The sequence below is a fragment of the Leuciscus leuciscus genome, assembly GCF_965113295.1.
Source record: "Leuciscus leuciscus genome assembly, chromosome: 13".
Lineage (NCBI taxonomy): Eukaryota > Metazoa > Chordata > Actinopteri > Cypriniformes > Leuciscidae > Leuciscus > Leuciscus leuciscus.
The window spans coordinates 38,251,098-38,264,382 of record NC_138737.1 but is presented as its reverse complement, the minus strand read 5'-3'; the positions used below and the strand labels follow the sequence as shown (position 1 = coordinate 38,264,382).

The following is a 13,285-nucleotide window of genomic DNA, read 5'->3' as shown; positions in this document are numbered from 1 at the left end:
ATTTTCTCAGTCTTATTTTTTTTCACTTTCTATCGGTTCCTCAGCAATGGCTCCTGTTTGGGCTCACCCTGATAAGATGGAGAAGAAGCTCCACGCGGTTCCCGCCAGCAAAACTGTCAAGTTCCGTTGCCAGGCCAACGGTAACCCTACACCAACTCTCAAGTGGCTCAAGAACGGCAAAGAGTTTAAGAGAGACCAGCGAATAGGAGGCTTCAAGGTGACACATCATCCCAATTCTATCTCATGAGATGCTTTCAAAATATCCGTGTCTTAATCTTAAAGTCCCCCTGTGGTGAAAATTAAGCTTTTAATGTTGTTTATATGTCTATGTGGTGTTTTTAATATGCTTTAAGACAAACCATTATGTAAATTCATAAGTCAACACCATTGCTGAGTATTTTCTCCTTAAAACTGCAGTGAACCAAAGACAGTCTCAAAAACACGGTTTGAAATCGCTGGTTTTTCTGACGTCACAAACTGGTTCCCAAACTTAAGTTTTGCCAGCCAGCTGCTGTGATTTGGAGGTTAAAAGGGCACCTCCTCCTCAACAGATTTGTCTTCCAGACACCTCACTGTGTGCATGACAGAGGTTGAATAACCGTGCCTGGAAGGCAGACATTGGAGCCGTGGGTTTCTGGTGGAGGCGGCCTACTATTGCTTTGGCTCCTTATTTTACACAACTCGTTGTGCTCAGACAGATGAGAATAAACTCCAGGATAAACCAGCTCTGTCCTTGTACTCATTTAACCATGTTGATCAGGAATGTCAACAAACCCAAAGTAACGTTTAAATTGATTTCTTAGCAACAGGTCATTAGGAGAACTGCTTTGAGTGAGTTTTGGCCACAGCTCACTAGTTAGAAAATCAAAATGAGAAGTTTTGAGTAGATAATGACAGGTTATTTTAATTTGTGGGTTTAAATATTTCTCTAAAAAATACTACAGATCAAAATGATTCCATTCCTCTCCCTTCTACATGACATTATAGTGGTGTTCTCCGCAGTTCTCTGCTCGTGTCATTGTGGACCTGTAGCGTCTGTGTTTCTCATCAAGGTGTTTTCCAGCTGGGAGATATTAGTCCTCTTCCTCTCCCTCACCGCATACACACTTTACCATCTGGAGTGTGTTTGAGGCCACTGCAATGCATACACACATGCACGCACACACAGTAACATGTGCATTGACATGGTTTTATACAGACATTTGAGTATACTAAGAAAAATGCTTTCTTTTGTGTGTGTGTGTGTGTGTGTGGAGACAGACTCAGTACCATATCATAGCGATAGTAATGTGTGCATAAATGCATCCAAACGTGTGTTTGAGCTCCAGGAGTGTGAAGGACTTCCGCTGAGGGGCCCTGCTGCAGTTTTTCGTAGTAACCTCCCCCCTGCACTCTTCCCAGTCTCTCGTGGTTTCTTTTGTTTAACAAGAGTCTGGCACAATTGTTCATTTACATTAAGTGTTTGTGAAAAGGAAGTCAGACAGACTGTGAGTGTAGCAGCTCACATCTGGGGTTCTGTAGGCCTATAACCTCTTATTAATTTTGCCCAACCTAAAGCTCATTTCATCAAGCTGTTACTGCAGAGAACACATGCTCTGTTTGCTGGATTTTTATAGGTTTAGTTCACCCTAAAATAATTTTCTCACCTTTATGTCATTCCAAACCTGTAATGACATTCATATTTCAATGTGGAACACAAAATGAGAGGACGAAATATCAATATTTAGTACCGTAACATTAGACTTGTGCACTTCTGATGACAACTTTGTGTCAAACAGACAAATAATAGCACAAATTTTGTCAATCTCTGCCAAATGCTGATACAATATAATATACACAAAAATATATTTTAAGTAGTTTCATAAAAAATATGTATTTATTAAAATCGCCACTGATCTGTGGAGGTCCATGTTGCTTAGCAGACGTGTGTTGTTTAATAGACTGAAGTTTGATGTTTGCTGGCGGTTGATAGAGCTCTTGGCTTGAGAAGAGCTCTGTGTTCGTGGACATGGATCGGCCTGTTTCCCACTCTCCGCCATGGAACAAGCTGTTCTCCACGGCTCTGTTCTTGTGCCTGACTGATGTTAAACTGACCTGACGGGAATTTGCTGCCAGCTCGCTCTGTTAAACTTCCTCAGCCTTTCATAGAAATGATCTTAAAAGACAAGCAGCCCTCTAATGCATTTAGCAGGTTTCTGCTTTTAGATGTTGAGCTGCACGCAGATTTTGTCTATAGAAGTCTTTAATTAAAGAGTTTTGGATCAGATTCACTTCTGTGATTCCATACAGGCAATTTTGCAAAGGCAGGGCTATTTACATTGAGTGAAAATGGCAGTATTTTCTTAGCAATAAGTGTAAATTAAATTAGGTAGATACTATTATTATATTTATTAAATAAATGCCGCCTTATTGGGACAATAAAGCCCTCCCTAACCCCTAACCCTAAACACTTTATTATTAACCGTTAGGCACTTTTCACATATTTTTTTCATATTTATTGACAATAAAAGCCTTTTCAATCTGATATGCAGTTGGAAAAGGGAGAAGTACGAGTTCGGCAAAAGGCGGATTTGAACTCTGGTCGATCGCGTCAAAAGTATCTGCAACGCGCTTTACTCTCTACGCCATCGATGATAACAGGCGTTTTTTGTAATTTTGTCTGTCCCAACCAGACATTGGTGGGTGGAGTTATTGTAAATAGCCTCTGCCAACAAGGCGGGCTGTAAATATACACTTTTTCTAGATCATACATTATGTGGTAAATTTGATTGCATTTAGGCACACACAGAATCTGCACACTTTTTTATATTTTTCATTTTACTGCACAGGTTCGGGTGCACATGTGGACCATCATAATGGAGTCGGTGGTACCGTCAGACAAAGGCAACTACACCTGCCAGGTGGAAAACAAATACGGCAGCATCAATCACACCTACCAGCTGGACGTAGTCGGTCAGTCTTATTTCTTGTCTTACCTCTACATATTAAAAGTTAGGTTTATGTAAATGTCATCTTCACCCAAGCCCAACTTTTTTGTTGTTCTTTGGTTGCGGGCAAATTTGTGTTGATCTTCCCTTCCCCACCAGCTCAGTTGCAGTGATTTATTGCAAACCCTTTTGATTAAATCGATTTACGTTTTTAGCTAGCACAGGCAAATGATCCCCAAGGGAGGGTCGCTGAAGCACTGCAATGTTTACTTGAGTCAATCAGATGCAAATGGGTGTTGTTCACCATGCAGCTAATGCTTTGGCGCAGCACCACTAATGGTTACCATTACTTCCCTGAAATGAACCGAAGTAACGGCTGGCTTTACATTTTCCGTGCGAGTGTCTGTGTGTACGTGCTTGTCAAGGACAGGCACGTGTACTCTGTTGATGGTGTGTGTTAAATGATCCATTGCAAATATAAAGTGTTTACGTGATGCACTGGATGAGTTAGAGACGTGGTTAGTGGCTCAAGATGAGATCAGTGTATTTGGAATAAAGTAATTCAAACACTGATTGGCTGACATGGACTTGATTGATGCCTTCATTAAGTAGCAAATAAATCAGTGCTGCTGTGACATCATTTGCACCCTACATACACATTCATGAGAAGACACCATTTGAATTTGTCACACACACACAACACTCGCACATCTACGCCATCAAGTCCACTTGAGAAGTTCCTACTTATGAGTTCAGAGGATGTAACTGCGATGTGAGTTCATGTGCGATTTGTATCAAAATAAAATGGACACGTATGTTTTTCTTTCTCTTTTTTTTTTTTAATGATTGTTTGTAGATTTATAGACTTGCTGCCTTTTGTTCAGAAGGCCTGAGAGATGGGCTGTGTCTTAAAATAACATTTCCACTCATTTCCACCAAATTACAGCAATTATAATGATTTTTTAGTCTGCATGTTAAATTGGCTGCTCCCTGTAGGCTCTGTCTGTGATATTAGCATCTAATGAACACAGGGCTCAACGCTCAACTTTCCCGGTCAGTAAAATTTTTACTTGCCCCGCCAAAATGTTCACTGGCCCACCACAAAGAAGTAATAAAAAATTAAAATAAAAAAAGTTAGGCCTATTTCTATTTAACAATAAAAGCAATAATTCAGCAATAAAATAACATCTAATCAAATTATGAGCAATATCACAAATACAATAGAATGAACATACGAATGAAATACACACTGCTTTTCATGATTTTCAGATACGTCTAACAGTAATTTTCAGGTAGAGAAAATTAATAATCAAATGTAAAATTGATTAGTCTTCTCTGTATAAATTAAATATAGAAAAGTTACAAAAGTTAAGAGCAGTGAGTGATTCTTTTTATTTGTCCTTGTTGTTTGATGAACATTAAAACAAAGACAACAGCAGGTTCATTACGGTTTTGTCACCTTAAGAGCTGCACGGATCCAATATACTGACACACATGCATTTTATTTCTCTATTTTTTATGTCACTTAAGATATAACACACTATGTTACTAGGATACTCGCCAAGACTGGCATTTTCCGATGTAATTCTGTATGAATGTATCCGTTCAAGCGCAAGAAGACGTGAACGAGAGCTCAATTCAGCATTCGCCTGCTGTCTGAGAAGCGGCTTTCTGGACGCACGCTTCAGATGTGTGCGCTCACAAAACTTTAGATCTCTTTCGCGTCTTCTTGGGCTTGAATATTTAAATTGACAAGGCTTAAAAACACGTGCAAATGATAAACTTTCATGATGCAGCACTGGCCCGATCGGGCAAGTGTCAGTTGTGTCAACTGTCCCGAGCGACGTTTATGCTGACCCCGGGCCATCGAGCAGTCGTTATTGTCGAGCCCTGTTGAAGATCCCATTTGCCGTAATACAGATACACATTTTGATGTCTTCAAGAGGGGAAAAGAATTAAAAAAAAATGTTAATCTGGCTTATTTCAACCTCACTGACATAAATGTGTGTGTGTGTGTGATACAGAGCGCTCACCGCACAGGCCGATCCTCCAGGCCGGGTTGCCTGCTAACCGTACCGCAGTGGTGGGAACTGACGTGGAGTTTGAGTGTAAAGTCTTCAGCGATCCTCAACCACACATCCAGTGGCTGAAGCACATCGAGGTGAACGGCAGCAGAGTCGGCCCTGACGGACTGCCGTACGTTCGAATCTTGAAGGTAAAATACATTTCCTCTTACTAGTCAAGCTCCGAATGTTTGGTCAAACACCAAGGTATTTTGTCCATTTGACAAAACTGTATTTTTGTCAATATTAATAATGTGGTGACGCCTCAAAGTTTACAATATTTAATCAAGAGTCAAATAATTTAACTCTTTCCCTGCCAGTGTTTTAAAGTTGCCAGCGGGCGCCAGCTTTTTTTGATAATTTTCATAAATCTTTAATGGCCGCTGGAATATTTTGTTGTATGAATATCTGAACATGCAATATATTAAAAGAAAGAACAGAGAAAAAAATATAATATTCTAGCTATATGCATTCTTTTTTTATCAACACTTGTATGTGGGTAAGTTTCATTAAAAAACAACAACATTTTGAACAAAAAGCTGAGATATTCATGTTGGTTTTGATTTTTTTAACACTACAACGTGCAAAAGCAATGGTTTTATCGCTTGTTTCTGCTCCTTTTTTGCATCTGTTTTGATCAGGAGGATTCTGTACTCTTTCAGAATTGAATAATTAGTCTAATAATCTAATACTTAGTCATCTAATATTTGTTTTTAATTTTATTTGAGCTATATTTTGGTTTTAGTTAACAATAGCAACGCTACCCTACATTTTGTAAAGAAAATAAATTAAAAAAATTTACAAAAAGAGTTGTTTGAAGCTGACAGTTAAAGTCTATGGAATAAACATAAACCAAATTCCTCATAAACTTACACGGTTATATATGTTTGTCCCTGTGGTAATTGATGCTGCCACTGATACAGTTAATAGCGCTTTAGTTGTAACCTGGAACTTTCCTTTAAATATCAGAAATCAGTCTTGTCTAAAGTTCTTTACTTTTTCTGTTGCTGTTAAAAGTGTGTGTCTTTCACCATATTACTTCACCTCTATGGACGGAGCACCTCAGCAAATGGAGCAGGACTAACAGCTTTTGGGAAAAAATATGAGCCACATTCTTGGCAGGCTGTCATAATCCATTTCACAAGAGCTGTAATGGCAGGTGTTGTCCTTCAGTGACCGCTGGGATCACAGTGACCTTAATGTTTGACTGTGCTTGACCTCTGACATATGTTTGACCTCCGCAGCACTCTGGGGTCAACAGCTCGAACACACAGGTCTTGACGCTGTACAACGTGACAGAAGAAGAAAGTGGGGAGTATATATGTAAAGTGGCCAATTATATAGGCCAAGCCAACCAATCAGCATGGCTCACCGTCGTTAAACACTCGCAAGGTAACGCACGCCCCCTGCTACAGAGACACATCAGTGCAGAAAGAGGCAGAAGTAGATGTTAGACGGAGGTAGAGACAGTGGTTATCGGGCTCTTAGGTGACCGTAACACTTCTTCCCACTTCGTCGTTCTTTTTGGTTTTCTGCGGTGCCCCTTGTGGTGCCGTAAATGACGCCATGGAAAAATCCCAGCAGAGCAACTGGAAGTATTTTGGCTTGTGTTTACACTGGACGTTTCCTTCTCTCCATCTCTGTGCAGCACTTTGCCCTCCTAATAAGGGTGTTTTTCATGCCCTCTGAAGATTACTTGCACTTCAAAAGCATTTCAGTGGCACCTTGAGAATGTGCCCGTCTAAATTCCTTCACCTCGCTCGAGGGCTTTTTCTTTACCTGCTATTTTTTCTCTTCAGGATTGCTTTGTTTCCATGACTATTAAATTCTGCAGTCTCTCTTTCTTCCTCATAAATACCACTGGCATTTCACAGTTTTTGATGTCACAGCTAAAATTAAAATGATATTTAACATGCTCTCCTTTTATTTTAAACTCTACATGTAAATATAAGTCTCATAATTAAATATAAGGCATATAGCCTTGATGTATTTATAAAGTTTAAGTATATACTTGAAAAGCATAATGAGGTAATTCATCTGTGACTATTGGGTTTCAAACTTTTGGTTGCATACTGCTAATAAATAATGTGTAGTAAACAGCCGCTATAACATCTTGTGTTTTTATCGAGAATAACAAGGACATTAGTCATTTTAATTATTGTATTAATAATAATTGTAATTAGTAATAAATAATTATAATAATTTCAGTTGTAAAAATAAATGTTTTATCAAATCGATTCGAGAAATTGTACTAATAACTTGCATGTTTTTTTTGTGATTAATCGCGATTAATCATGTTAGGTACGATTAATGTGCGGGCATAAAACCTTAATTGGGAAAGCTGTGCTTTGCGGACTTAGTGTAGCCTTTTAAACAGTCCCCAGCTTTTATTTTTTATCATTTCCAGCCTACAGGACTCACTGGCCACTTCTGTAGATGGCTAAATGTTCTTAATAGTGCTGTTCAATAGGTATTATAGCATCGCCTGAAGCAAAGTGGCAGTACCTTCGACATCCTTACTCGCACATATTTCTCACGGATTCTTTGACTAGCCTTTCTAATCTCCCAGTCTAAATGCCACTGCTTCCTTTTCTGAATGCGTGCATATGAGAGAGCGATTGTGTTCAGTCTCTGCTGGGTAATGTTCCATGTGGCCCATCTTGTGCATGTGGAGATGGAGGCGGGTGGATGTCGCCCTCGTCTTCAGGTGTTGGGTCTGTAGCGGGTGGAGCCGCGTGCTCCGTTCTCCAGCTAACCACCAATCTGCCAGCAGGGTCATCGAAGGATCCACTTCCGATCATGGAGCTGTCCTGCTTTCCTTAAGGACGGTGAAGGGTGTTTCTCCAGCACCCTTCTCTTACTCCATGATGTCAAATCTTTACCGTTCTTCATCCAAAAACTCTCTCTCTCTCTCTCTCATCTGGTGGGTTTTCCTGGAGCTCTCCGGCTTCATCCTGTGGTTCTTTTCTCTAGACGGCAGGCGTCAACACTACGGATAAGGAGATGGAGGTACTGCAGATCAGGAATGTGTCTTTAGAGGATTCTGGAGAGTACACCTGCTTGGCTGGGAACTCTATCGGCCACTCCCATCACTCTGCATGGTTGACTGTCTATAAAGGTATCTGTGGTTCTTGTGGTGATCTTTTTGGTTGATGTTTCTCCCTGTCTAAAGCCCAAAGTATATTTAGTTGTTTACATGTAGACTAATGCGTTCTGTGCGTGTGATGCAAATGTATTCGTCAGCATAGTGCCGGCGTACTGTAGTCAGATGTTTCTAACCGCACATACGATGTAAGTTCAGCTTGAACATGTGCATTGAGGATTTTTGCACTAGTTAGTTTGTCCACAAGGCGGCAACACTGGCCCAGGCCGCTGTTTCACCGCTGAAGTGGAACGACAACAAACTAATGGAGATGCAACAATGTTAAATGTCTTCATACCCGTTCACAGTTTAAACGAGTACAAAGACGTTTTTAGAGAAGCACTGAACGAGGATAATACTTTCTATCGCACACACTATGTGTACTTTGAAAGGCTGTTTACATACGCCAAGCGTTTGCGTCAAAACTGAAGTATACTTTGGGCTTAACAGTGGCAGTTCACACTGGGGGTTGAGTTTGGTCACATCACTGCAGTGGTTTCCATAAAAATCTGTTCAAAATGTTCTGTTGAAATTGACTTATAGCTTTTATTTTTGAGGTCCAAGAAACCTCAAAATACCACCATGTTTTTCGCACAAATTGGACATTCACTTTTCATAAATATGAATATATAGTGCAGACATTTCTAATATAGTATAGACAGTATGACTGTCTAATATAGTGTAGTTATTAAGATTTGGGTGCTATTTGATAAAAACCAATAAAAGAAATAAACCATTTTTGGTATTTTGTAAGATAATTTTAACGTGAATGTCATCAATATTTCTTTAAGCTATTAAAATAGCCTCAATGTCTCTAAACAGAACATGAGTGTTAAGACATTGTCAGTGCTAGTAAACACTAGCTCTTTAATTTACTTCCATTACAAGCAATACAGTGGTTTTATAGCAAATAACAATTCTTTGTGAACCGCACCATTCTTCAACCCCTGTGTGTCTGCTTTGTGGTTTTGTTATTCATCTGGGTGTTGACTGACACTTGAAATGTCAGTTGAAGCATGTCAAAATGACATGTTTGTTGTCCTTCTTTATAAAAGTGGAATCAAGCCAAGCCAAACCTCCCACTGTCTCTGACCACAACTGAATTTAGTATATAAGTATATATTTACTCGAAGACAGGAACATAATTTTAGAAAAATCTTTTACACTAATATTAGTTGAAGGCTCATAATAGTGGCCTTATGTAAGCTGATTAATTGTAGTGGGTCGGCTCATGGGGGCGTCATGTTGAGATCACATGACCAGCCAAATACTACTCACTTGTTTCTCGGGAACCCCATGTTATTTACTCACTTCTGTAATTATTTGTGGCCGACTGCAAAATAAATAATGCCATTGTAAAGAAAACTTTTGCAGTATGTGTACTTAGTGTATTTACACAAGAAAGTACGGAGTAATACAAAAAGTTAACTACTTAAAATGGGTTAAGTTTAAGTTTAGGTTTAGTGTTAAGTTCAGGGTTAGTACCTAGTTATAGTAAGTACATAGAACATGCATATAAAACAGGAATGTAAAATAAAATGCTACAAAGGAGGAGTGTGCGATCTTCCCAAAATGTCATACCACGATCTTATAACAATCAATCATGATTCACGATCTAAATCACAATTTTCCCAATTTTGAGATGTACTATCGAGAATATCCAGACTGGAACAAGACTATGGACTTATCTATTTTCACAATTTAAAACACAATATTGCATTAAACAATCAGTTGTCAAAATACTCATTAAACCTGGAGTTAAACTCTAAAACACTGCATATCTACTACATCTTCACTGTATGAATTATTTACATTAATCCTTATTTAAACTACTAGTTATTCAGTCAAGAGCAGTGAGTGCTTTAGTCTGTCTTCTGTTTAACATTAATGACAGACAGCAGCAGTTATTTGCATTAGGCTTTAAGACTGAATGCACGGATCTAATATAATGACACGCATCCGATTTCTATTTCTTTCCCAACTGTTTATTCACTTAAAACTGACTGTCTTTATGTAAATACTCACCAATATGGACATTTTGACATATTTTTGTGTATATTTGACCGTTTAGGGCGCACACCTGAAACCCCAAGTGTACTTTGCTCGTCCGTGTTATGCTCTCGCAGCGCACACAGAAAGCGTGTGGGGATCAGTCTCTTTCGCAATTTAATGCACTTTTAATAACTCTTTGAAAAATAAAGCATGTCCCGCAGTAGACTGCATTTTATGACAGTCACGTTATATGATTTGATTGATTTGGACGTTAAGTTTAGGCTTTTAAGCACACCGCATGCGTTGTGCATTCGGCACAATGATCATTTTATCTTGATTATCACGGTTTTATAAGTGTTGGAAGCCAAAATTGAAACCGAAACTAAAATTCTATTCATCGCGCAGCCCTACTGCTGTTTTTTTCCCAAATGCGTCACCACGCATGAAAGACACATGGTATAATTTGGCCAGTCAGCACAGCCATCTAATAGGCAGTCATTGTTGTATTTTAACATTATTATGAGAACATAAAAGATAACAATCTCGGCGATTCACTTGAAAAGAAGATTTAAAGTTGTCGCATCGCCCACCCCACCACAAAGAAAACTATTGATTTTGCACACAATGTCGCATCCCTGCTATTAGGTATCAGTATATGTGTAAATACTGACCAGTGCAAAATTACTGAGTGCACCATAAATATTTCCTAATTTAAAGATGTTTTGCGAACAAGAGCTGTAGTTTAACTGCAAAATAAATGATGTAATGTATAACAAATAACAACTGAGAACAGATGGGACACTGTGGCTAGTGGTTTGGCAAAGCTTTGTTTCCATTTTACTCTTTTATATTATAAAATCCTTTTCCTAGTTTTTCAAGATTAACCTGTTTCCAATTAACATTTCTGTGTGCCTGAGCACTAGACAAGCATCCCAAAGAGCATGATTTTACGCATAAGCACTATATGCTGACATCATTTCCTCTTTGGTTCGGGTTTGATAAATACCTCCCCTAGAAGGTGAATCTATTCGCAGTTTAAATAGATTCGATTTATCAAGAATGCTTGCCAGTCAAAGTCTTAAACACATTCAACATGAAGAATAAGATTTAATTCTGGATGTTGAATGTTGATCTTCTTGCATTTGCATGTTGCAGTCAGCAAACTGTGGGCCTTACTCTTATCATAAACCATTATGTAAATATAATAACTCAAGAGCATTTGAGTTCATGTTCACGCTACAGTATATTTGATTGTTTATTAAGTTATTAAAAGAGAAGGCAAAGAGAAGTGAGATGCATTTGCATGTGCATTGTTGTGTGAAATGTATACATGATACAATAACATCTTTTGTGTGCATGAACTGTGTGAAAGAAACTCTGTATAAAGAACCAGAGCCTTGGGGCAGACAAACGCCAACCAAATAGCATAGGAAATATCTGTATCAGCCAGACTTCTCATGTAATTTTACCCCATAACCTAGCTCTCCATTTATACTTTGCTGAAATGCATACCCGCTCAGATTTTGTCTACCCACCCAGATAAGCCATTCCTCTCAATTTACATTTGTATTTGTGTTGCAAATTTAATGTCTCATATGAGTTTACATAAGGCAGTTTTTTGGCCTAATCTCGTAGCGAGGGCTGCCAAGTATCATGAGCAGTGGTTTCCTTCTCCTGCTAGTCACATAGGCAGAAGAATGTGCCATGAAACCTGATCCATGAAAGAAGTAATTATGATGCTACAATAGGAGTTTGTGTTCATTGCAATTCACCATTCACGTGAACAACGACATCTCCATTTAGAGGATTTTTGTTTTATGCATGTGCATGTGTGTGTGTGCATCAGTGTGTTTGTGGTTTTAAAAATGTACATTAAAAAAGGTCTCCTGCTAATATGATATTTCAAGATTCTTAAACAGGCAGATACTCTAACTTTGGCAGGAATGTGTACAATATTGAGTCATTGTTCAAAATATTCTCTCCCACTGACCTTTTGCTAAGCCCCACTCCAGCTTGCGTAATGTTGCTGTATTAAAACAACATGTTTGTGTAATCAACACACACATTCTGAGAAAGAAAGTCTGAATTGAGAGATTTTAACTCCAAATGATGTAAACCCGTAATTGTGAGAAATAAAGTCAGAATAAACTCTCGATTCAGAGAAAAGAGGCAGAATTACAAGATATCAACTTGCAATTCAGAGAAAGTCTGAATTGCGAAATGATATAAACTCGGAATTGTGAGAAATAAAGGCAGAATAAACTCAATTCTGAGAAAAACGGCAGAATTACGAGATATTAAGTTGGGAGAAAGATGTTTACTCAAAATAGTGAGGTATAAACTTTCTGAATTATGAGATTTAAAAAGTCCCTTTTTTTAATCTGTGATGGAAATGGTCTTCCATAATTATTTAATGAATTTACTTAATATTAATTTACTTTGGCGCCAATCTAGGTGTTTTACTGATGGGTTACATGCTCATTTGGGAATGAGGGAATATTAATAAATAAATAAATAAAAACCTAGTGTCACTATTATAAGAGCGCCAGCAACAACTTTTTACAATGTCTTGGGATATTGTATGTAAAATTCCATTTTAAAGCTTTTCAAACACATTGGTTTCCAAAAGCTTGCCTGATAACATGGCGGATGGCAACATTAAGGCGGGACTTAGCAAAGGGTCAGTTGCAGTGATTGTCAAACATTCAAGCTCTGCTGGTACAGGCTGATTTGTCATTCTTAGCAGGCAAAGGTAAATAGACACATCATCCCTTTAGCGTTCAGCAAGCTCATTCCCTTCCCTTCTGCCACCTTGCATTGCTCCCTTCTTTCATAATCTAGCCATTCCCCCGACTCAACTGCCAAACCAGACCTACCTGGAGGTGCTGATCTACTGTGTGGGCTTCTTTCTCATCTGTGTGATGGTGGTGACCGCCGTGCTGGCCAAAATGCACAGTTCCACCAAGAAAAGTGACTTCAACAGCCAGCTGGCGGTTCACAAGCTGGCCAAGAGCATCCCTCTGCGCAGACAGGTAACAGAAAGTAGATAGGGGGTTTGATCTCTTTACCACTAAACATAGAAACATCATATTTCAACAGTTTCTTATGTTAATGTTAATGTTGGGGTGTTGACAGTGGGGATATTTAACTATAATAGTGTT

General features: G+C 38.7%; 1 protein-coding gene and 1 long non-coding RNA gene across 3 annotated transcripts in view; both read left to right on the top strand.

The window, feature by feature from the left end:
• fgfr1a (fibroblast growth factor receptor 1a) overlaps positions 1–13,285 on the top strand; it is a 42,584-nt gene that overhangs the window by 19,852 nt on the left and 9,447 nt on the right. Inside the window, exons 5-9 of one of the 2 annotated variants that reach the window (XM_082188701.1) lie at positions 45–217; positions 2,829–2,952; positions 4,952–5,142; positions 7,964–8,108; positions 12,966–13,156. In XM_082188701.1, the coding sequence (XP_082044827.1) occupies positions 45–217; positions 2,829–2,952; positions 4,952–5,142; positions 7,964–8,108; positions 12,966–13,156 (824 nt within the window). Of the gene's footprint in view, positions 1–44; positions 218–2,828; positions 2,953–4,951; positions 5,143–6,234; positions 6,383–7,963; positions 8,109–12,965; positions 13,157–13,285 lie in introns of both variants that reach the window. The other variant, XM_082188700.1, reaches the window with a different exon arrangement.
• Positions 8,115–12,368, top strand: LOC309513096. Its single transcript, XR_014211296.1, has 2 exons — positions 8,115–10,185; positions 10,272–12,368. It is a non-coding gene; the product is annotated as an uncharacterized lncRNA (long non-coding RNA).